Source organism: Miniopterus natalensis, chromosome 13 (assembly GCF_054644295.1).
Source record: "Miniopterus natalensis isolate mMinNat1 chromosome 13, mMinNat1.hap1, whole genome shotgun sequence".
NCBI lineage: Eukaryota > Metazoa > Chordata > Mammalia > Chiroptera > Miniopteridae > Miniopterus > Miniopterus natalensis.
The window spans coordinates 11240042-11265416 of NC_142093.1; the positions used below are offsets into that span (position 1 = coordinate 11240042).

At 48.1% G+C, this 25375-nt stretch overlaps 1 protein-coding gene across 2 annotated transcripts in view; it reads left to right on the forward strand.

Moving 5' to 3' along the window:
• Positions 1 to 1560: 1560 nt before the first annotated feature.
• DPYSL5 (dihydropyrimidinase like 5) overlaps positions 1561 to 25375 on the forward strand; it is a 58441-nt gene continuing 34626 nt past the window's right edge. For both annotated transcript variants that reach the window (XM_087823412.1, XM_087823413.1), the window contains exons 1-2: positions 1561 to 1659; positions 24143 to 24407. In XM_087823412.1, the coding sequence (XP_087679538.1) occupies positions 24147 to 24407 (261 nt within the window). In that variant the 5' untranslated portion in view covers positions 1561 to 1659; positions 24143 to 24146. The remainder of the gene's footprint in view (positions 1660 to 24142; positions 24408 to 25375) is intronic.

Below are 25375 nucleotides of genomic sequence, written 5' to 3' on the forward strand. Positions count from 1 at the left end.
AGTGCCCCAACCTGAGGCAGTGGGGAAAGGAAGAGCTACTTCTAAATTTTCACAGCCACATCCCAGTCTCCCTTGAGTTGGGGCTGCTGTGGGGTGGGCCCTAGGCTCGTTTCGGGGCTCCCAACATAAACTCGTGATTGGGGGTGGGGGGAGCAGAAAAGTAAACCTCCCAAGAGATGTGGAACCTCAATGGAGGTAATCCAGACGTGCATCCCCCAAATGCCAGCCTGGCCTGGTCCAGGTCCTGGGCCCACCGCAAAGGACCACAAGGAAAGTGGTCCACGGCCACCTCACTTCGACGGGCTCTGCGGCCAGCGCCCCATGTAGATTTTGCTGAGGGGAGGGGGCACCCTCCAGAGTTGTGAAACACCGTTTTGTTTGAAAATATCCCGCAGAGGGATCACCTCTCAGGGCTGCGCAGCTGCAGCCCGGGAACTCCCTCACCTTCACCCCTTCCTGGGCCCGGCAGGGGAGGGGCTTCAGCAGCACACTGGGTTCCCCCGGGAACCCCGGGATGGAATTGGAAGTAAGGATTCAACGCTGTATTTTTAACACCATATCAATAGCTTTGCCTTCGGAGTGACATTAAGTCAAAAGAGGCAAATGACTAAACAGTATCTAAGCTATTACTGCAACTACATAAAACAGCACGATAAAGGCTTGAGAGGGGATCGGGGAAGTGGTACGAGGGCGTGATGACCCTCCCTCTCTTTTTTTTAGATTTGTTTTTGCTAAATTATGTGCGCATTTAAAACGTGAAGAAAAAAGGTGAAGCAAACGTAAATTGAATTATATAGGACCGGCAGCTGGGCCGGAGAGCTCCGGATGGAGAAGCCCTATTCAGCGCCACCGAGAGTGAACTCGGCTGGAGCCACAACAGAGGGGAGAAGCGAGCGCAGGTGACCCAGAGTGGCTGTCCACCTGGTACGTGAGAACAGCTGACCTCCCCGCCCTCTCCATCCTGGAATCCCGCCCAGCGCCCACTTCGGAGGCGTCGGTCGGGGTCTTGGCAGGAACCAGGAGGCTCTAGCCCGGCCTGCAGGGAAGGGCAGGCCCCGCAGCCGCCGGGGAGAGGCCGCCGGGCATTGTTTCAGCCCCTCGGGTGGGGTCCTGCAGGGGGAGGGGAGGCGGTCTGCCCTCGGGACCCGCCGCGTAGCCCTCCGGGGGGACAGGTGCATCTGCAAGTCTGAGCGCCCGTGCTTTGTGAACGGTCGGGAGTCACCACGCAAACCCCACGGAACGCGGAGCAGGTCTCCATGGGAGTCGGCGGGTTCCCCGGCCGCGCCCTCGGTCCCCTCCGGGACCCCGACCCCGCAGTAGGGCCTGTCGGGAGTTGTAGTCCCAAGGCGGCTGCCGAGAGCCGCGCGGAAGATGCAGGGCGCCGCCCGCCGCCGCCTCCCCCTAACCTGCTAGAGCGAGGTGGGGGGCACAGGGGCGGAGCGGCGGGAGCCGCGATTGGCCGAGGTCGCCTCCAGCCCCCACCCACGCCCCTCCCCCGCCGGCGGCTCGGGACTCCAGCGCGCGGCGCGCCAAGGCGGCCACTGAGCGAGCGCGCGTGCAGCCGCCGCCGCCCCGAGCAGCCGCAGCTCCGGCGCCGCGGCGAGACCCGCGAGAGACCGGCGGACCCGCGGACCCTCGCAGCCGCAGCATCCTGGAAGAGTGGGTGATGGCGGGGCGGGCGGTGGGCTCATTCTCCCCGGCCTGGGGCGCCGATCTCACGACCTCTGTATCTCTGAGAGGCGCACAAAAGGGCGGGGAGTGGTGTGCCCCTGGGGGCCCGGCTGCAGGGAACTCCGGGAGAGGATGATTTGGGGGTGTGGGCGGCGATCGCGGCCAAACCGCGGCCCGAATCGGGTCCTCTTTGTACGCCCTGCGCCCACAGGACGCCGTGCGGTGCCTTGTTCTCAGGAGGCGTTTAATGTGTGCTCGTGGGATTGCGAGGAACTGGGGTGAGGCGGCGGCATGGTTGAAAGGGGCTCACTCCCGGGACGCAGTAGGCGCCCAGCCCGCTCGCCCGGGCGCGGTGGAAGGCAGGGGGCTGGGCCGGGGCTGCTCGGGCTGCGGGCCCGTCCTGCCCGAGTCCCCAGCTCGCCGCTGCCCCCGCCCCGCCCCGCCCATACACGCGCACCCTTCGTCCGTCTCGCCTTCGAGCCGGGCCCGGCGGTCGGTTCCACCCGCCTGGCTAACGGAGCGGACGCCTGCGGACGACTCGCCTGCTGCCTCCGAGGCACCTGCCTGGACCACAAAGGCCGCCGCCGCCGCCTGTGCCTCCGCCGGGCCCGAGAGGGCGCCGAGCTGGATCCCTTCGCTCGAGCCCAGCGCGGGAGCCCTGCCCACAGCGCCGAGCCCGGCGGGCGAGACAGCGACTCCCCGGGCCTGGGTAGGGGGCAGGAGTCCGAGTGGGGCGAAGCTGGGGTGGGGAGGGGCGGAGGCGAGGCCGCCGTGTGAGAAAAGATGGGGCGATGGGGAGGCTGGGTGGGGACAGGTGCCTGCGTCTGGGAGGAGGGAGAAGCGGAGACCGGGGTTTGAGGGGGAAAGAGGGGGGCGGAGGGCGGGTCTGGGGAGGAAGGGAGGGAGCTTGCTGCGAGTGGCGAGAGCCGGCGCTGCTGAAGAATAGTCGGCGAGGGGGATGCTGGAGGGCGGAGACCGTCTGGGTGGGAGGCTGGGCCCGGGGGAGGAGGCTGGTGCGCGTGGGGAAGGGCGGTCTCCGGGGAAGGGGGAGGGAGGGCGGGCAGCCGGGAGGCGCGTCTCGGCCGAGGACCCGCAGCTCCTTGCGCGCGGCCTGGAGGTCCAGGTGGCCGGCTGGGCGTGGCTCCTGGACCCGGCCACAGACGCGGGGCTGGGACCGGACTGGCCTGTCCCCGCAAGGAGCTTTGTCTCTCTTCTTGATACAAGCCCGTGGGGACTCCTAGGGTTTTGTGATCAGCCGCAGCGCCGCAGGCACACCCTTTTCTTCGGGGAGCTGAAAGGCTTGGTCCAGTGGCAGATGCTGCCGGGCAGGCGGGATGGGAGCCGTCTCCCGCCGGGGCGACCAGGAGAACAATAGCCCGACGGCGAACCAGGGCCCCCCCAGAACTCCTGCGCAGTTTTCCGGTGCAGAAAATGCTCCCGGAGCAATCTCAGGGCACATGCTCATCCTGGGGTTTGCGTTGGGGCACCAAGCCCCGCCGTTAGCGCCCGGGTGGGGGTCCGCCCCCCCCCCCGCCCCTCCAGGCTGTGGGGAGGGCAGACAGCCGCGGCTCCTGGCGCCCCTGCCTCCTGGTTGCGGCGCCGCCGCCTGCCCCTCGCTGCTGACCAGCAGCCCAGACGTGGCCTGGCGACGGGGCGGCGATCCGGAGGTCGCCTTGGTGCCGAGCGGGCTCCCTGAGCATCTGGCTTTGTCTGGGGAGGCGGCCACATCGCAGGGAGCAGTCGGGGCTGGTGGGGATTGTGGTAAATATGAAGCGGCGTGGAGATGACCCGCCATGGGTGCGGCTCCAGGGCTCAGAGCCTGCACCAGGGGACCAGCGCTTCCCTTTGCCAGTGACCACGCCCAAGCCGGTACCTCCATCCTTCGCAGATTTCGCCCATATTGTCTGCTGACCTCAGACAGGGACCACTCTGTGATGGGAGGTGGCTGCTTGCCCGTGGGAAAGCCGATGAACAGCAGTGGAAACACAAAACAAGGATCCAACAGAGCTTCCCTGCACTCATAGCCTTGCCCTCTGGCTAAGCTGCGGCCTCTTGAGGTGTGAAATGCCAGCCCCGAACCAGAATTCCGTTTTAGCTGATATTAAAGGCGACTCTTTATCATAAGGTTTATCATTTTAAATTGCCATTCATTAAAATAGAGCAAGGCAAAAGCATTGTGATATCAGAGTGGAGGACGCTTGGCTAAATGACAGCATCGTAGGATGAATCAATGTGACTTATATTTGCCATTAAGCTATCTGATGCGTCTTCCCGTCGTCTTCACCTAGCCTTGAAACCTCAAAACGTTCTTTCTTAACCAGGTTGATGCGTAAGGTGAGGGGCTGTGATGGGACCGTTGGTCCTTGCCCACACTGTATGGTAGTTGGCAACATGGAGATCTCTTGCCTGGTTTGTACCAAGTGGCCACGGTACAGCAGCAGTAGACTGTCTTTGCTGGTTTAAAAGGATGGTGCTTTGCCCTGGCCAGCGTGGCTCAGCTGGTTGAGTTCTGTCCCATGCACGGAGAGGTGGCCAGTTCGATCTGTGCAGGGTTCAGGCTCAATCCCCGGTGGCGGGGCGTGCGGGAGGCAGCCAATCCGTGTTTCTCCCTCTCGTCGATGTTTCTTTCTCTCCCTCTCCCTTTCTGTCTCTCTAAAATGAATGGAAACATATTTCTTTAAATTAAAATATAAAAGGATGGTGCTTTGAGAAGGTGGCTTTCAGAATTTACAAAACTAGTGAAAGGATTAGCTGGAATGTTGCACATTGTATGTTTTTAACTAAATTAATAGATCTACCTATCCCCAGAGTAAGTGAAAACCAGGCATCCTAATATTAGAAAACCAGTAATCTGAGGCTGAAGGTTTTTCTTGTGGAAAAGCACCAGTGGCAAGTGTTTTCATGTCATTACCCAAGGAAGAAAGTTTTAGGAGGGGATGTTTTCTTGTTTTATTCTTTTTGAAAGAATTTTTTGAGTTTGTTTAAGGCTGTAATCCTGCCCTGGCCGGGTAGCTCAGTTGGTTAGAGCGTTGTCCTGATACACCAAGGTTTTGGGTTTGATCCCAGGTCAGGGCACATACAAGAATCAACCAATTATGCATAAATAAGTGGAACAGCAAACTGATCTCTCCCTCTCCATCTCCCTCTCTCCCTCTCCTCTCTAAAAAAAAAAAGAATTTTTTTAAAGTGTAATCCTGTTAAGGCACTGTGTGAACATCCAACCCAATGTTTTCCTCATGGTGGGGAGCTCATAGATAAGGAATGCCAGTATGACCAACCCATTTCTACAGGGAAGATGGAGAGAAAGCAGCCTTCCCCTCCCACCTCCTGTGATGATGCCTGGGAGATAGGGCCCAGAGGGGAGAGGCAGGTGGCCCTAGAAAGGACTGTATGTTCCCAGAATTCTGGAGTGCCATTCCTAAGTCCCATCTCCAGGAGCCTGGCGACCTTGGCTAGGTATACAGAAGATATTCATGGGACATGAAGAGCTGGCCATTTTCAGCATAGCCTCTCCAGGGGCAGGTGTAACCAGGGTAGTTTCAGTATTCTCGGTGCACTGAATGCTTTCACCTCTAGAAACAGCTATACAGCAAGACAAGTTTACACACCTGGCCGAAATTTGGTTAGAGACTTGGTGTAAGCTCCATCTGTGGTACCCCCACTTCTCTCTGTTCCCCCTTCTGCCATGGACATCAGAGAGTTTCCCCTCCTTAACAACTCGTTCAACTCAGGATTCAGCATGATATCCTGCATTAGCTCCTGGGACCTGTAGGCCAAAGGCCATCACACCTGTGGACAAACCTCTGGGGTAAATCAGGACTTAGATGCATATTGAGAGCCAGAGAAGTCGGTATTATTAGAAAAGAGTATCCAAGACCCAGCCTGTCTTTCTGGTGTAAAAATTAACCAAATTCTGGTAGAATCTGATCCCGTACATGCATTTTTGTTTTCTGAACTTTAAGAAAATATTTCAGAATAGTCTTCTAAGGCTAGTTCACATTTCCTGTAGGCAAACGATAATACAGAAAACCTTTGTCAATGTGAAAACCTGTAGGAAGAAGTTGGTGTCACGAAATCAAATGAGAATAAACACATAAGAAGGTGTTTGATTTTATTGTACTGCTAGTGAATAAATAAGAAATCATCTCAAGATTGCTTTGCCTTAAATTTTTTATGTGAAGATCAAAGGTTCAAATGTGATGGTATGAATCTTTAATGAACTTTAATGTTTATGTGTAAAAGCAGACACATCACATGCTTTAACAAAAGAAATTCATCGTGGAATATTATTTATGATTTGTTCTATTTCAGTTTTTAAAACTCATTAATTTAAAATAAGTTCACTTAACCGTAGCATTTCCTGAGCCCCTCACGCCCTTCCATCAATCACAGCTCAGTTAGGTGCTTGTTTCTGTGCCTCCTCCCATCTGGATCCCCTCCTCACAATCCAGGCTCAGAAGCGATGTGCACAGGAGGGAGAAAGTGTCTGAGCCAGAAATCCTGGGGTCAAATGCCAACTCTGCCACTTTCTGTCTGCCTGTCCTTAGGTGAGTTACTTTTCTTTCAGAAACTCAGTTTCTTTGTCCATACAATGGAGATTATATGAACTAATATATGTATAGCACTGCCTGTATATGTATAGCAGTGCCTGGTACTTAGTAAGTGCTCAGTGAATGCTTGTTACCACCATCAGCAGCATCTTCATACTCTTCCCCCAGAATGTGTGCTCACAAATACAACGTTTGGATTCCCATTTAGTCTTTCATCCCAAGGGCCCCGGCAGGCTGCTGTGGGTATCAGCAGTGGGAACAGAAAATGATGAGGACCCCTTTCCCAAGCTCCCACTTTTGCAAATAGTAGGAATAGCTCCGTGCTGAGGCTGAGCCTCTTTAAACACAGCTGTTTACAGCAGCTGAGAACTTGCAGAGTTCAGAATGTTTCAGAAGTGTTCTGACCCCAGCTCTGATGAATTATCCCCATGTGTAGAGTTGGCCTGGTGTCTCACCCTGCTCCTGCACCGTCTAAAGGAACAGGCACCTGTGGCTGGTGAGGTGCTGTTTGTTCAGAGGCTGTTCTGAGTGTGGGAAAAAGCGATCACATTTGGTTCATGGCAAATATTTGGGAATAAAAACATCTCAGGTTTTCCAGCTGAGAAGTAAACTCAGCACCACAGAATTACTTATTTAACAAACACTTTCAGAGTACTTACTCTGTGCTGGGGTTGTTCTAGTTCCTATGAGTTAGGTACTAGTATTATCCCCATTTTACAGATGAAGCAACAGAGGTACAGAAATTACCCAGCTAAAGAAGTGACAGAGCCAAGCCTCAAACTCAGGAGTCTGCTTAGAGTCTTTATAAGTTGGGATTCCCCAGAGAAACTGAACCAGTAAGGACTGGCGTACGTGATTGCGGGGCTGGCAAGTCCAATATGTGTAGGGCAGGCAGGCAGGCTGGAGATACTCAGGCAGGAGGTGATGCTGAGGTCTTAAGACAGAATTTCTTCTCCAGGGAAACCTCAGTTTTTCTCTGAAGGCCTTTCAACCGATTGTACGAGGCCCATCCATTATCAAGAAAAATCTCCTTTACTTAAAGTCAACTGATTGTAGATGTTAACTATCTACAAAATACACTCACAGCAACAAGTTGATGCAGAAAACTAACCATCACAGGGTCCATGTTTTGAAGCACCACCCCAAGCTAAGAATCTTACACGTTGGTTATAAGATTTACAATAAACTAAAGATAATTCAGCAGTGGGCTGTCCCATTACAAAGTGGTGCTTCTTACCTACTTTGAATTTGACCTTCTTTTTCCATGCATGTAACTTCTAGCACAAAATATTGCTCCAAGTAAGTGTTCAATAGATAATATTGAAAGAAGGAGCAACTGAATGATTTAGGTGATATTTTACAAGATTTTCCAGCCATTGAGACCTCTGGCTCCCCATTTAAATTCAAAATTGTTTTGCCCAAGTGAAGTGCAGGTTTTATGAATGACTGGATATTTTTGAAAAATGTGAATATCTGCATTTTGAATTGAGCATTGTGTCACTCCCCACCCCCCAACATCTGTCCACTTTCATTGGCTCAACAAAGTTTTTTGGGTCTGTCACTGCCTCAACTCCCTGTGAATGTGTCTCCCACACTTGAGCAGTGCCCAGCACTCAGTCACACCATCGCTGTGTCACTTCAGTGTCCATTCACAGACAGCTCCTTTGTTGATTTCTAGCCCGCCCGGGCTCGCTCTGGTTTCTCAGGCCTTGGGTCTTTATTCTCCCAGCTTTTGTCTGGGCCTGTCCTGCCCTTTGTCCTTCTGCAGAGCATGATCCACTATTCACGGAGGAGTCGCCTCCTTTCTTATTTTCACCGCTTCAACCAGTTCTGTTGTTGTGGATCAATATGTTCATTCTGTTACAAAAATTCAAACATAGCCCCCAGTTTTTCCATTTAATGTCCTTTTGCTCCTGTTTCCAACACATGTGGAATGCAACTTTAATGCAGTCACTTGGATTGTTTTAAATTTGCCATATTACCAATATGTGAACAATAGACATACATAAAATAGTAACTTTTGGGAGGGGGTAGAGGGTGAGGGTGTGTGTTAAAAACAATTGAAAAAAACTTTCTAGTGAAGTATAACATATACAGAAAAGTATACAAGATCATAAATGTAAACTTATCTATGTGATCTGCACCAGATCAAAAAACAGATTACCAGTACCCAAAAGCCCCCTTAAATCCCCTCCCAGTCACTACTCTTCCTCCAAGGTCACTCACCACTATCCTGGCTTCTTACCAGCTTTGCCTATTTTTGAACTTTTTACAGATAGAATCATAGAGTGGGAGTGCTCTTTCATAAGTGGCTTTTTTTTGCTCAATGTTACATCTGTTGCATTTAACTTGCCCGTTTTCATTGCTATATAGCATTTCATTATGTAAATGTACCCCGATTTACTTTCCCATTATGTTGTTAATGGGCATTTGGGTAGTTTCCAGTTGGGGGTTATCATGAATAGTGCTGTTGTGAACATTCCAATGCATGTCTTTTGGTGAACGCGCATGTGTTTCTGTTGGGGACGTACTTAGAAATGGAATGGCTGGGCCAAGGGCACCCATATGTTGTGTTTTAATAGACTGTGCTAAATAGTAAGATTAACGGTGATATTTTTTTTAAAAGATCATTCTCTGAGGTGTGCAATGCTGTGACTGAACTATTTTTAGAAACCCTAAAGGCTGGTAGAATGTGTGGCTTGATCAGAGATTGGTTTCAAACTCTTATTTTTCAACAAAAAACAGAACTTTAAGCTGTGCCTGACCAGATTGGGGGAAGAAGGCATTCAGGCAGGGGGATGGGTGTAAAACTGCAGGGTGGGCCAAGGATGAGCTTGGCTGATGTCAGACTAGCAAGGCTTGGGCAGCAGGGGGAGAGGGGCGGACTGAAGGTGGGGAGGAGCAACTGAGCACATGGCCACCCCCATGCTTCCATCTCTTGCTGGCTTCTCCCCTTGGGGGGTCTGCATGCTCAGGAGAGTAACAAGGACGGGCCTGAGAGGGTGGGAGATGAGGAGACCTTGTCTTATCTGCAGGAGTTTACACACTCACTAGTTCCCCTGGGCCTCCAGACCACCCTCGGCAATTCCTGGTGAAAATCAATGACAATATAATAATTAGCTGCCAAAATAAATTTAGTTTAGTGTGTGTGTGTTTAAGAAAATCCTGTGCATAAATGCAATGTGCTTTTTCTTTTTTTAAGCTTGTATTAAAATAATGACTTCCATTCCTCCTTTCTCTGAGAACCTTTGCTCATGTTCCTCGTGCTCCAAATAGCCAATAAATAGCACAGAAAATGCAGTATTTCCTCCTAATTGTAGAATCCTCTGTTCTCAGTTAAGATGTGTAGATAGGCTTGGGTGTTGTTTTTAAGTTTATCATGAGCTTGGAGTAACAGGAGTGTATTTTATTGTATAAAAATGTATCGTAACATATGTTTGGTCTTCATCCCCAGTTCCTGGCATAGAGCTCCTAAAATTCTTGTAATTTCCTGAGTGATTGGGGTGAGAGGAGTGCCTTTTCTTCTTTATAATAAGCCCCTTTCAACCATACCTGAGTTTATGCTAATAAGGTGACTCTCAAAGGATGGGAGCTGGTTGCCAAGGGAACCAACTTGATAATTAGAGAGTTGGAACTTTCAGCCCCATTTCCCACCCCTGACCCCACCTCTGGGGAGGGGGAAGGCTCTGGAGATCGAATTAATCACCAATGGCCAATGATTCAGTCAATCATGCCCATGTAATGGAGCCTCCGTAAAAACCCTAGGGAGTTTGGAGAGCTTCCAGGTTGGTGATCACATCAAGGTGCTGGGAGGGTGGTGCGCTCGGAGAAGGTACAGGTCCACTCCTTTCCCCTTGCCCTGTGCATCTCTTCCATTTGGCTGTTCCTGAGTTTTATCCAGTAATAGCAAGTAAAGTGTTTCTCTGAGCTTTGTAAGCCATTCTAGCAAATTGTCAAACTCAAGGAAGGGATCATGGGAGCCTCTGATTTATAGATAATTGGTAGGAAGTACCGGTGACAACCTAGGGCATGTGACTGGCACCTGGAGTGAGAGCTGTCTTGTGGGACTGAGCCTTTAGCCTGGGAAGATCTGTCCTAACTCAAGGTATTCAGTGGCAGGAGCATTGTGAGCAGTTAAACAGTTTCCCTTAGATAGTACCACAGGTCCCCAACCAGTCCCCTTTGATGGATATTCAGTTTGTTTCCAGTGCTCGGGGTTCTGCCTTAACAGTGCTGCAGTGGCCCTCTCTGCCCACATCCTCTTACGTGCTTTTATTTCTATGGATGAAGTCCTAGAGGTGAGATTGTCGACCCAGAGATCTTCTAAAAATTTTAATAGAAGTCTTTTCAGGCTGTTTTCCAAAAGAATGTAATTCTCATTTCCATCAGCATCACCCCACAACACCTCCCAGCCTGCACCCTGCCTCCCCCAAGTCCTGTCCATGTCAAGTATCACCCTGGAATTTTTGCCACCCTGATGGATGTGAAGTGGTACCTCCTGTGCCTTTCATTTTCATCTCCTTGATTGCTGGATAGCTTGGACGTCTTTTTTCTTTTTTTTTAATATATCTTTATTGATTTTAGAGAGAGGAAAGGAGAGGGAGAGAGAGAGAAGCACCAATGATGAGAGTCATTGATCCGCTGCCTCCTGCACGCCCCCAACTGGGGATCGAGCCCAAAACCCGGGCATGTGCCCTGACCGGGAATCGAATCCCGATCGCCTGGATCCTAGGTCGACGCTCAACCACTGAGCCACGCCCGGCCGGGATTGAACCTCTTTTTATATGTTGTTAGTCATTACATTTGCTCTCCTGTGTATCACCCATTGGGATCCTGTGCCCGCCTTTCTCATGGTTATACTTTCCTTATCAATTTGTAAGAGTTTATAGTTGGCATATCCATATGTTTTCCCAGGCTATATTTATTGTTTATTGACTTATTTCTATTATATCATTTACTTTACCAACTTCTAAAATTTTTTATAAAGTCAGAAATGTGACTTTTCCGTTATGGCTTCTAGGTTTCCAGGCTGAGTTAAAGGTCTCCCCTACTCTCAGGTTGTACGTGTAGTATCCTGGGCTTTCTTCCAATATTTTTATTGTTTTATGTTTTACATTTAAATAAATTCCAGATGGATTACAGATTTTGGTATATACTGTAAGGTAGAGGGCCAACTTAATTTTCTTCCGGACAAATGCCCAGTGATGCCAGCCCCATCTATGTTTCCCCTGTTGAATTAAAATAGTGCTTTTGTTGGATTTAGTTAAAATCTACCAAGCACCTGATTCTGCTCCAATCTTCTATTTGTCTAATCATATGCTGACACCGCACAGTTTTAATTACAGTAATCTCACGTAGCATCTTTTAATATTCCTAAGGAAGTCCTTTACCTACTCTACAGCATTCCTTTTCATAATTTTCTTGACTCAGTTTCATTATTAACCATTTCAAAATAAATCCATTAATAATTCTAATAAGAATTGCATTACATTTACATATTATTTTGGGAGAATTAACATTTCCTAATATTAGCTTTTCCCATCTAAGACTATATTTGTTTCATTTTGTTTAGATACTATTTTATGAACTTTGAGAAGTTCTGGAGGAATCTGTGCCTTTCTTAGTTTATGTGTGTGTGTGCACATGTGTATGTGAAGCTGTATGGAGGTGTAATTTACATACAGTAAAATTCACTCATTTTAAGTATACAATTCACTGATTATTAGTATATGTAGAGTTGTGCAATCACCATACAGTTTAATTTTATAAAATTTTTATCACTCAAAAAGAACACTCAAGCCCACTTGCAGTTGTTGCTCCCATTCCCACTCCCAGCCCTGGGCAGCCACTGAACAAAGAAGACCAAAATATAGAAAACACTTTATATTTAGATTTGCCTTTTCTGGACCTTTTTTAAAAAATGTTTTTATTGGTTTGAGAGAGAGAGGATGGGAGAGGGAGAGAGAGAGAAACATGGGTGAGAGAGAAACATCCATCTGCTGCCTCCTGTGTGCCCCTACATGCATGTTTCCTGACCAGAAATCTAACTGGCAACTTTTTGGTCATGGGATGACACCCAACCCCCTGAGCCACACTAGCCAGGGCAAGTATAGCCATTCCGATGGTCATATTTCATATTTCTAATAGCAATGATATTGTATTCTGGTTTTAATTTATTTTCCTGATAACAGTGATGCTCAGTTCCTTTTCATGTGCTTACTTGACATTTCCATCTTCTTTGTGAAGTGTCTCTTCAGATCTTTTGCTCATTTCTTATCGCATTATCTGTCTTCTTACAGAGTTATAAGAGCTCTCTTTATACTCTGGATGGAAGTTCTTCATCTTGCAGATATATTTTGCAAATAGTTTGTCCCAGTCTATGGTTTGACTTTTTATTTCCTTAATAGTATCTTTTGAAGAGCAAAAGTGTTAAATTTTGGTAAAGTTCCTTTTATCAATTTTATCTTTTAGGGTTAATGCTTTTTTTTGTTCTGACCCAAGGTCCTAAAGACTTCCTCCTATGTTTTCTTCTAGAAGTTTATGGTTTAGTTTTTATGATTAGGTCTGTTATCTATTTTGAGTTCATTTTCCCCCCACATGGATATCCATTTCCTGCAAAGATTACCCTTTCTTTCATTGAACTACTTTGGCACCTTTGTCAAAAATCAATTGACCATACAGTTCTATTTCTGGACTCTATTGTACCATCCATGTATTTGTCTGTTCTTAAATCAATACTACACTGTCTTGATTACTGCAGTTTTACAGTAAGCCTTGCAATCAGGTAGTGTAAGTCTTCCAATTTTGTTCTTTTTCAGAATTGGTTTGCCTATATAGGTCCTATGCATTTTTGTATAAATTGAGAATCAGCTTATCAGTATCTACAAAAAAGTCTATTAGGATTTTGAGTGAGGTTGTGTTAATCTCTAGATCAGATTAAGGAGAATTGACATCTTAATGTTGAGTCCTCCAATTCAGTATATTTTGTTTTCTCTCTCTAATGTCTTTCAACAATGTCATGTAGTTTTCATTGTACAGGTTTTGCACATATTTTGTTACATTCATCATGTTTTTGATGCTAAAGGTGTTTTAATATTGTAAGCTGCCTCATTCTGCCAATTCTCAGAAAAGCAATGGGTCACGATGAAATGCAACAGAATCAGGCAGATTGGGAAGGGCCAGGACTGGAACGGGTGAGGAAAGGGGACAACTAGTCACACATATTGGAGGCATTGTTTTCACTGGGCAAAACAACCCATGACAGCAGAGGCCAAAGCTGGCAGGCAACCCAGGCAGGTGTTTAGCAGAAAACAGGCAGGTAGAGCACAGGGACAGGAGTATGGGCACAAATGGTAAGAGGAGGCAGCGATACCAGGAGAGTGTGCGAACAGATGGGCAAGCCTCGACGCCCTGGGGAAGGCGATAGGCAGCAACAGGGAAGGGTGTGCCAGCCTCCTGGGAATGAGATAGCGAGCAGGCCCTTTACCAGCTGGGGCTTGGGCACAGGGCGTCAGGTACTGATGTGGAACCTGGGGTCTGACCCTCAGCAGCAGAAGAATTGGAGCACAGTTAGGGCTTGTCCAGGGCCAGGTGTCCTGACCTGGAGTCTCAGCACGTTGGACTCTAGTCTTTAACTTGCCTTCAGGGATTTGTCTTTGGCCTGGGCTGGGGGTGGGGAGGAGGCTGCTAGGGATTCAGAACCAAGGGAATCTTGCCAGCCCTTCTGGGATATAGAAGGGAGTAAATTGTATTTATAAAAGTAATTAGGTGTCTGTCATCAGTTCCAACTCCACCTAGCAGGAGCAGGTGAAAAGGAAATGCTGGCATTCAGGATGAATTAGTTGGGCAGCTAATCAGACTTCCCAATACTCCTCTTTACTTGTTTTCAAGAGATGGAGACTTATTCATCTCTTTTGTTGGCAGTTACTCAGCAGGTGCTCCACAGCCCAGCAAGGGCTCCAAGGAAAGGCTCATTACTTCTTTTTATTTAAGTAAATGAAGGTATCTCCATTTTTTCAGACTTAACTGCCAGAAAGCCTTTGAACCCCAAACAATCAATTGCTCCATCTCTCCAACTGTTCATTCAAGGAAAGCAGCAGCCAGATGGGCCAAGTTAAAGGGGGTGTTCTGCTCTTATTTTTCAGCCATTTGAGAAGATGCTGCCTGTCTGAGGTGAACAGAATGGAGGAAGGGCCCATCACTATTGCCTGTGGAGGTGGCCCTGTCATTTGTTCTCCTCACTGAAGATGATGTCCCTGGTGCTGGCTTGCTTCCAGGGACACTGGGAGAGGAGCCAGGTGGAGACAGGGCATGATGAGCTTAGTTTTAGATGCAATGAGTTGGAAGAGCCAGCGAGACAAAGTAGAGAGATCCAGTAGGTAGTTAGACGTACAGATTAATGGTAGAGATGTTAACTTGCTAGTAAATTGCCTGCCCTGGCACAGACTTTCTATGAGTCTACTCCACTGCTACTGCCCCCCTGACCAGGGCTATTGTGGATTTCACAGCTGGTTTATTATAAAAATATTTTCACAGTTAAATAGTACAGAGCGGCCCGTCCGGGCGTGGCTCAGCGGTTGAGCGTCGACCTGGGATCCAGGCGATCAGGGTTCGATTGCCGGTCAGGGCACATGCCCAGGTTGTGGGCTCGATCATTGACTCTCTCATCATTGATGTTTCTACCTCTCTCTCCCCCTCTCCTTTCCTCTGTCTGAAATCAATAAATATATATTTAAAAAAAAAAAAGTATTAAAAAAAAAATAGTACAGAGCGATTGAATCTTTAGTGATTCTTTTTGAGACAACTGCAGTTAATAGTTTAGTGAATAACCTTCCTAGTGTCTTATGCAAAAAGCTCATTTATATTTCAGTGAGTTTTCATAGATATATATGAATATACATAAATACACAAGTAGATACGCGTGCCATGGGTCCTATTCTGTAGTCTACTTCTTTGCTTTCTGCCGTGTCACGGTTAACCTCCCATGTCGATACTTAGAGACCTACACCATCCTTCTATGTGGCTGCAGGGCATTGTGGTATGTGACTGTCCCATTATTTATTTAAGTAGTTCTCATCTTGTCAAACCTTAAGCTTGTCCTAAAATATTTGCTATTATAAACAACACTGTAACAAAATACCCACATAATATATTTTTTGTGCAATGGTCCAATTATTTTCTTAGGAGGAACTCTTAGATGTGAATGCACATTTTAAGTTTTCATATCAATTTTCAGATTTCCTTCTGGGAAGGTTGAACCAGTTTCAGCTCCTGCTAGCGGTGTACGAGAGTGTGTGTGTGCTCTTCTCACTTGCTCTGGGCATTGTCTCCTTTCTCTGTGCCATTATGATAGGTGAAAAATGCCATCTCAGTGTATTCACTCAGATGTCTTCAATCATTAATAAAAATGGACCTCTTTTCATTTGCGTATTGGCTATTTATATACCCCCCCACCCCAACTCTGTGGGTTGCCTATTTGCATCCTTTGCCTATTTTTTCTATTGAAATATTTATTTGTCTTTCTCATAAGATTTATAAGTGCTCTTGCATATTACAGATATTAATCCTCAATTACATGTTGCAAACATGTCATACCCATTTTCACTTGTTTTTATTAAAAGCAGTTTGCAGTATCTTTTGTTATATCGCAGTTTTTCAGTGTTATATAGTCCTATCTAAATCAATCATATCTTTTATGATTTCTGGCTTTGGATTATGCTAAGTAAAGCTTACCCCATCCAACATTTATGAACATATCTTTCTATGTTTCCTTTTAGTACTTTAAACTTTTATTTTTCCTCTAAAAGGCAAATCTAATGAGGTCATTTCTTTGCTTGCCATGCCAGCGAGCCTTCCAGCCGCACTCGGCATCTAGTCCACACCCTCAGCATGTCCCCCGGGCTTTCCACCCTCAGACATCAAATACACCAGTCCTCCTGAATGCTCAGGCTGGGTCACACTGCTAGCTTCTGTCTAGAATGCCCTCACTTGGTCTCTCCCCCACCTTGTGGTTGAAACTGGGGGGATGATGCAGCTTCTGGCACTTAGTGTAGTACCGTGTAGTAGGTGCCAAGCCTGCCTCTGTGATCTGATTTGCATCTTAGCAAGCTCAATATGCCAACAGTGTGGAGGCTTGGAGACCAATTAGAAGTGCCCAGGTAATAGTGATGTCATAGTTCAGGTAGATGATGAGGGCCTGGACCGAGGTTTTGATAAGAAACAGATGTAGCCCGGCCGGGCGTGGCTCAGCATCGACCTAGGATCCAGGAGATCACAGTTCAATTCCCGGTCAGGGCACATGCCCGGATTGTGGGCTCGATCCCCGGTCAGGGGCGTGCAGGAAGCAGCTGATCGATGACTCTCATCACTGATGTTTCTATCTCTCTCTCTCCCTCTCCCTTCCTCTCTCTGAAATCAATAAAGTTGTGTTTTTTTTAAAAAAAAGAAAGAAACAGATGTAGTAAGTAGAATGGACAGTGCCTGAGTATTTTACTTGAAATGTCTCCTAAATGTCCAACACATAAGTCAAAATGTTGGCCGGTTAGCATGGCCCAGACCTTCTGATTCTGATGTTTAGAATTACCCCTACTTCTGTTTCTTTTCATAAAGCTGTATGTCATCACCTCCATCTGTCAAGTGAAAATAGCATCACCTCCAACGGCAATTGTGCGGTGGTTTCAATTAAATGCCCTGTGTTAAGAGCCTTCATGGCCCCTAACACATAGTAGGGCTCGGTGAGTGTTCTCTGGTTACCTCCTTGCCTTGGGTGATTGAGTCAGTTACCATCTTCTGACTGATCAAAAGTCTTCCTGGAGAGAGAAGCTGGAATCAGTTCTATTACTGGGTTTCCACAGACCACAGGCACCCCTGACAGCCCGTCTCTACCCGTCCATACCAGTCTCCACTCTGCCCCCTTGCCCACGCTGCCGTTCTTACTGCCGTCCCCAGTCTGTTTTCCTTTTCCTCCAGAAAAGCTCCCGATTCAGTCCTTTCTGAGCTCTGCTCCTGCCTTTCCTATTCTGTGGCACCTTATGATTAACACCCTGCATCCTCATACCTGGGTTACCGCAGTCACTTCTTTCCCGGCCTGCCTTCAACCGGGGCCTGGCAAAGAAGTGGAAGACCAACCCCCAAAGCATGTTTCATCCCCAGGCCACACTTACATCTCATGCTCTGAATGCCCCAGGCTGCACCATGCCCCCCAGGTCTCATTCAGAAGTCTGAGCCTCTTGTTCTGCCTTCCTTGACTCACATCCTGGCTCTCCAGGCTGCTTCCTCATCTCAGTCTACCCTCTCAGGCCCAAGGGCATTCAGATATATATATGTGTGTGTGTGTGTGTGTGTGTGTGTGTGTGTGTGTGTGTGTGTGTGTATAATTAGCCTTCTTGCCATCCCCCACCCATACTCGCTTACTTCTGCCTCTTGTCTTCTTTTCCTCCCAGAGAATGCCTGTTTTGTTCCTCTGCCCAGGCTTTGCACCAAACACCCGACCAGCGCAGAACCCTTGAGAAGCCTTCCTTCCCATCACTAATAGCCCATTACTGTGGCTGACACACACACAGTGCTTTCACACCATCAACCCCCCTTCCTTCCGTCAACCAGCAATCAAAGGGTCCCCTCTGAGGGCCAAGTCCTTAGAATGATGAAATAAGGCCTAGGCTTTGCTCTCAAGGAATTCAGCTCTGTTTTTTCTTAAATGTTTTATGAGATACATACAGAAAAGTGCAGAAAATATATATGTAGATCTTAAAGAATAATTTAAAGCAAACACCTGTTAACTCCCTGTCCCCCAGATAGAAGACTAAAGTATATGCAGCCTTCAAGAAACTTCCTCCACAGGCACCCCTCTCCAAACCCAGCCCCCCACACACCCCAGAGATAACCATAGCCTGACTGCTCCGATAACCATTCCTTGGTTTTTCTTCATTGTTCTACTACTCTGCCTAAGCACTGTGATTCACTTTTGCCTGCTTTTGAACGTTATGTGAATGGAATCAGACCATATTCACTATTTTGTGTCTTGCTTCTTTCCCTCAGTTGTTTGCAAGTTGTTGTATATGGTTATAATTCATACTCACTTTCAGTTTAAAAGGAAAAAAGTTTTCTTTTCCCGCTCAGTTTCTTTCCCAAATCTAGACTTTATCGGGTAGCCCAGGTTTGTGAGACTTCCATAGTTAGGAAAACTCATCCTTTCCCCCTGCTGTGACTCTCCCCGCTCCGCACCTGCGGATGCAGGTCTCAGGCTGAGAAGAGCCCTTGCCCGCCCCCTGGGGCAGTGGGTGCCGGCCCCCTCGGCCCTTTGGCTGTTGTTCTAGGAAACGGCCTCTCTGGGCCGCTGGAGGCCCTGGAGCCGCAGCTGCCGCCCTTACAGGGGAGGCGATGGAATTCCTTCGGGGCCTGGGGACAGCTGGTGGGAGCGCAGAAGGCACAGCACACTGAGGAATCTGCCAGAGGGTCAGCTGGGGGAGGGGTGGGTGATGGTGACTCTACTGGTCACGAAAGGCCTGGTGTTGTCTGGCTCAAGCTTCAGTCAGGAGTCAGGAATTCTCGTCTCCAGTGTGCGCACACCTCCCCCTGCCCTGCTTCCCGGGCCCTGGAGCAGCTGGGCTTGCAGGAGGATGGAGCTCGCACTTACTGCTATCTGCTGGTGCTCGGCCTCCCTGAGCCCCGAGTGAACAGACTCCTGACCTCAGTGAGTGAGTGGGCACCTCAAAGGAGCTAGGTTGCTGCGCAAATGCCGAAGACTGTGTGGGGGTTTGTGTCAACACACAGAGAAGCCTGTCCGCACACTCGCACACACTCTGGGCTCTGTCTTCTGACAACTGCCCTGTTTCTCTCATCGCTAATCTGCTTGAACAAGTGGTCTGCAGCTCCACTTCTTGCCACCCTCTCCTGGCTAATCCTTTGGAATTTCACTTTTGCCCCCCGCACACTGGTGGTTGCTCATTAAGCCCAGCCACACTGGGCCAGGCTGGGTCAGGAGAAGCCCCGGGATTAAAACCTCTTACTTGGTATCAGCCTGCTAAGGACTCACTCCTGCTGGACTTAGATGCGCCTGCCCACCTCTGGGCTTCACCCTTGGCAGTTCCTTTGTCCCAAGCTTGTTTTCACGCTTCCTTAGGAACAAGCCCTGGTTCACCATGTTGACGCCCATCACACGGCCAGACTGGGGCATGTTTGCCTCCCATCCTCTGTGTTGAAGAGGAGGCCCTGGGGCTGGACTCCCACCTGTAGTCTTGCCCTCTCCTGACCTATGTGGTCTCATTCTGCCTTCTCCACTGTGTGGTGATAAAGGTGGCAGCAGTGTTCCAGACTCAAGCACCTTGGGCCAGCCCTCGCCTGGCACCCATGGGCTTCATCCTGCCCAGCCCGGGTGAATGGAAACAGGGCCTGTGGGACGTTGGAGGCCTCCAGCTAGCCAGTTAGATGCAGAAATAGGCTATGGCTACTGAGGAAGGATCCAGTATGTCTCAGGGTGGGTATAACATCAACCACATCCTCTCTGCCCTCCCTGTGCTACCCCTCAGCCTGATCGGCCCTTCTTCCAGTCCAGGCCCCTGCTCTCCAGGTCCCCACTAGTCCATGGAGATACCTGAGCCCCAGATGAGAGAGGAAACTTCGCAGTTTCCCTCCCCACAGCGGGCTGGGTTCTACTTACAGAATACCTCAAAGCGTTTTGCACAAAACTCCCAGGTGACCAAAAGCAGGCCCACCACTCCACCAGCCCTGCCGGATGCTGACACGGGCCTGAGTCGGAGAGGAATGCAGAAGAGGCCCAGGTGTCTGGGTGGGCGATTGGGGGTGTGTGGTTGGTTTGGACAGGCTGGGCCTGCTGCCTGTGGACCATCCCAGAGGAAGGAGGGTCCAGTGGGCACTTGGATAATGGTGGAGTGCCCGCATTCCCTCACTATGAGCGTTGTGAGATTAGGTTCTCAGGTGCCTGCTTACTTTGGAAGACAGAGGATTAGGTGGTGAAGAAATCAGCGAGAGGGCAGGTAAAGAGTCATGACTAGTGGTCATGGGGCAGTGACAGCCATGATCTTGTTGTTTTTCTTAACTTGTCACCTATTATTAGTCACTAGTCCATACAAATTGACTAGGGATGTAGTTACCTCTGGGGAGGGGTGTGTGGAATGGGCTGAGTGAAGTGCCAGGACTTCAACAGTAATGACAATGGTGAGTTCATAGGTGTTTGTGTCATATCTCACATGTGTATTATAAATATCAGTAAATCTACTCGAGGTAATAAAGCCTGTTAGAATTAATTATAAAATTATACTGTACCTTAATATTAGTTAAGATTGTCTAGAGTAGTACTATTAAGAAACTAATTTATTATTTTTTAAATTAAATTTATTAACTTAAACCCTTGGCCATATCCCACTCACCTCAAACTTCCCTTTTTGACTTTCGTGTCCTGTTGAACCTTTGATTCATTCTCATTTTTCAACTCAAAGAGGTTCCCTTTTCGGAATCAGCCCAGGACACTGTGGGTGCCAGCACCACGCAGCCCCCGTAGGGGATGGCTGGACCACCCTTCTTTCCTAGGTGCTGATGGAAAGAGGAAAGAGAGCTGCGTGTTTTCATTTTCTTGCCAAATCATTGTCACACGTTGCCCTTTGGTCCTGTAGCAAATGTTATCTGCTTGGAGCAAGAGAAAAACCATGCCATTCAGTGTGTCCCCAGTGACCTAAGCTAGCCACCACCCCTGCAGTTACTACCCCGGGCTGCCATTAGGATTGACTTAAATGCCACAGGTCCTTCATGTCACAGGGCAGCTGTGTAGCTCTCATCTCCCATGTTCCTTGATATCACAGTGATCATTTGTAAAATTACACATTTTTCTGTGGATTCTACCAAAAGATGAAATGTGAGTCTCAAACCAATGCCTGTTAGAAGAGGAAATGTATGTCTTAAACCAACCCTATCAGATTCGTTTTAAGGTATTTATGCAAGAAGTGTCATCTTTGCACCATTCTGGCCCCATGTGTCTGTGCTGAGCCCCGATTCCCCCCACGCCCCGCAGCTGAGCTGCTGGCGGGACAGACCGTGCAGGCTCCCCTTGTCTCGCACCTCCCTGCAGGCGCAGGGGAGCTGTGGAAGGTGATGACAGACGAAGGCCATTCCCAAACACAGTGTTGGGGTTGTCATTTCCTTGGCAGGGCTGACACTGTGCGCCTTCTAGGAGCGTGAGGTGTGTGCATTTCATGAATGAGAAGCAGCAGCGGCCGTAGCCTTGACACCCTCAGGCAGGATGCCCCCGGTGCCATTCTGCGCTGGAGCCTCGCAGCAGCAGTAGGGAAGGCAGGAGGGTGGGCCATGCGGGAACTTTCCTGTTACCCAGCAAGACAGTTCTTGGATAGCAGATAGCAATGACTGTCACTACTTTAAACATGAAGAGACTTTCTCGTGACAGACTGCACTCCCAGGTTATAGTGTTATCCCCCCACCCCCACCCAGAAGTCCCTGTTTTCCCAGCTTGGACATCACCTCACTTCTCACTGATTCAGGAACATAAGGAACCCATGCCACCGAATCAGGAAATCGGGATACAAGATGTGTACAGTTGGATAAACCTTGGCATATCAAATGTATCCACCATCTTGCTATGAAAGGTGTCATTGTTTCCCTGAATAAATTATACAATTTTTAAGATCCCTCTATTTGCTGCATGACACCCCCCCGTTAGTCCTAGATTGGTTCCCTTCGATTCAAGGGCACTGACGGTAAAGTCCGACAGACTGAAGGGTAGACTTGATGAAGCTATGTGGCTCTAGAATTCTGTATCTCTGACTTATTTTTCTCTAATAGCTTTTAACTATCTGGCATATTTTCCATTTCTGCCTGGGAAGACAGACATGTGGTTTGAATTCTTTCATTTGCATAGACAGAATAACTGGATGATCAAAGTTTTTGGTTAAACAAATAGGAATGTGCAGCACAGCCAGAAGTCTTTAAAGGAGATGACATTTATTTTAGGGTCCAGTTGTTACTTCATGACGATTTGATTATAATGTTCATTTCTGTTTAATGTGGTATCTTAGTCAGCTTGAACTGCTGTAATAATACAGTAGGCTGCATGGCTTCAACAACAGAAACTCAGTCCTCACAGTTCTGAAGGCTGGGCAGTCCAAGGTCAAGGCGCCAGCCAGTTTAGTTCCTGGTGAGAACTGTCTTGCTCCCTTGCAGTCATCTCTCTGTGTCCTCATATGGTGGAGAGAGAGAGATCTCGTCCCTTCTTATAATTCTACTTACCTAAGATTCCTGTCTCCAAATATCATCCCACTGGGTTTAGGGCTTCAACACATGATGTGAGGGGGACATAAACATTTAGTCCATGATATGAAGTTAGCCAGTGAGTCAGATATTGGCCCACTGGCTAACTCGCATTTTAGAATAAAATGGGTGACTTTAAGCATCATAAATTAGTAAAACTAATACCGACCCTCTCTAGAACATGACCACTGACTAGAATATTCTCTGAATATACTGTCCCAACGAGAGCAGAGGGAAAGACAGTCATAGCCAGTGGCTTGTGTGGTGCTTAATAGCATGTATTTTAACAAGTGTGCTCAAGTTCTTTCCCTTTGTGGGGACTCTCCTAAGAGGCCCGAGGTATTTCCCCACCCACCTCACTCTGTTATGTTCACACACTTGGACACAGACAGACAGCAGGTTGTGGAAAAAGATGCCAGTAACATTTTTCTTTAGTTTAGAAAAGACTAGCAGAGAAAGCTGTAGGAATGAAGTGCTAATGAGGTTACTGGGGGAGGTGAGAAGCATAATGAATGTCAACAGTCAGCAGCAAGGGGACTTAAACAACAGAAATTTATTTTCTCACAGTTCTAAAGGCTGGGTCAGGGTGCCAGTATGGTCCATTTCTAGTCAGGACTCTTCCTGGCTGGTAGGTGGCCTCCTTGTCCTCTCCGTGTCCTCACGTGGCCTTCTATGCATTTGTATGGTGCGTAGGGGTGGGAAGAGGAAGGGAGAGAGAGCACTCTTGGTGTCTCTCCTTATGAAGACACTAATCCTATTGGATCAGGGTCCCACCCTTATGACCTCATTTAACCTTAAAAAGTTCCTTAGAGCCCCAGCTCCAAATACAGCTACACTGGAAATTTGGGAGGACACAAACATTCAGTCCACAACAGCTCTGAAGACAACTGGCTTTCAATTCCTACTCTGTTACAAACTAGGTGTGTGACTTTGAGGAAGTTCTCTAGCTTTTAAAAATACGGATTCTGGGGACCCAATCTGGACCATAAATCTGAATCTCTGGAAGTGGGGCTTGAGCATAGGTACTTTTCAAAAGCTCCTTAGATAAGCTTATTCATGTGCAACCCACCGAAGTGGTGGACTTTTTGAGGCAAAGACAGGAGGGTGAACTGAAGCAGAATCCATCTAAAGAATGATGTGAATTAAATACCTGTGAGGCTTGGCAGATCTGGCTCCGAGACACTCCCCAGGAGCCTCTGATATCTTCAGGACCACGTGGTATGGTGGGGATGTTGGTCATACAAGACATCTGGGTTTGACTCAGTTACTTAGTAGCTATAAATTCCTTCCTTAGCAGTTTTAGCCCTCTCACCTGTAAAATGCCAGTCCTCAGGTTTTCTCTGGAATAAAATGAAATAGCAGATATGAAGAGGCTTTAGAACCCACATGGCATTTCAGGAAGGTAAACATCTTTGGGCCCCAACTTCACCCTGACTGGCCACTGTGTCGTGATTCCCAGCAAGTCGCACTGTGAGGTCAGTGACCCCAGCTGGCTGTAGGACCAGTGTCCTCAGGCTGGAGAAACTTCCTCCTCATTCCTACTCACTTTGCCCATATAGTTTGGGCTCTGATGGGAAGGGGTGGGACCTTGGTGACAGTGAAAGGGACTCTGACCTTGACCAATGTCCTCCTCTCATCTTCCATAGGAACATGCTTGCCAATTCAGCCAGCGTGCGGATTCTCATCAAGGGAGGCAAGGTGGTGAACGATGACTGCACCCATGAGGCTGATGTCTACATCGAGAACGGCATCATCCAGCAGGTGGGCCGTGAGCTCATGATCCCCGGAGGGGCCAAGGTGATCGATGCCACTGGGAAACTGGTAATCCCTGGAGGCATCGACACCAGCACCCACTTCCACCAGACCTTCATGAATGCCACGTGCGTGGATGACTTCTACCACGGGACCAAGGTAATGCTCTTCTTTGGCTTCTTCTGTTTCTGGGGCTGCTCTGACTAGACCCACGTGAGCAAGGTGCTCCCACTGTATTGCTAAAAGAAGGGTGCTCTCAAGGGGGCCACTCTGACAACTAAAATTGGAACTTCCAAGCTAGATGTCATAGATTTCCATGATTGCAGAAAAGGGTGTATTTAGGCCTATTTTGCTGATCGCATTGCTCATCTATGCACCCAGGTTGGGAACTGACATAGAGGAAGAAGAGAATTAGCCAGTGTTTTTTATTGTGAATGTATGTGGTGGGAGGCTGGGGGTTGATCTGATGGGCTCCTTTATGAAAAGCTAAATCAATTCCCTAAAGATTGTGAAAAATTGGTATGCTTCTTCTGGATGATTCTAATGGCAGAAATTATGAAACAGACATAGCTAGCTATCTTCTATTACCTCTCCTAGCTTGTTCATTATTTTTAAAAGCAGCTTGAAAATTACTGGTAGATGGTCCTGTTTCAGAGGGAGCTATCATGGACAATATTTGAGTTATTGAGCTGAGCCTCAGCTATTGTATGTACCTGAATACAAAGTACAGAAATTCAGACCTGTGAAGCAAATTAATTAGGAGGAAATTACATTTTGCAGAAGAAGCCACAAGTGGGTGCTTTTACCTTTCCACTGCTTCAGAACCTCTGTCATTGCTGTCACCTCTCCTCATCGTAATTATCTGTCACATACCAGCCTATCCCTGGACACCAGGTGATGGGCTTCTTAAGGGCATATTCTTCTGCTTTCCCAGAGCCTGGTAATGACCTGGAACTAGAGTAGGTTCCCAGTAAGTGTTTGTTGAATGGATGAGTGAATGATGCTTACCCATGCGGGCTTCTACACCAGCTGTGCACCAGAGTCACCTATGAAGATTTTCAAAATACAGAATTGAATCAGAATTTCAAGGGCCACAGCCCCTGACCCTGGCAGCAGCATCTTGTCCT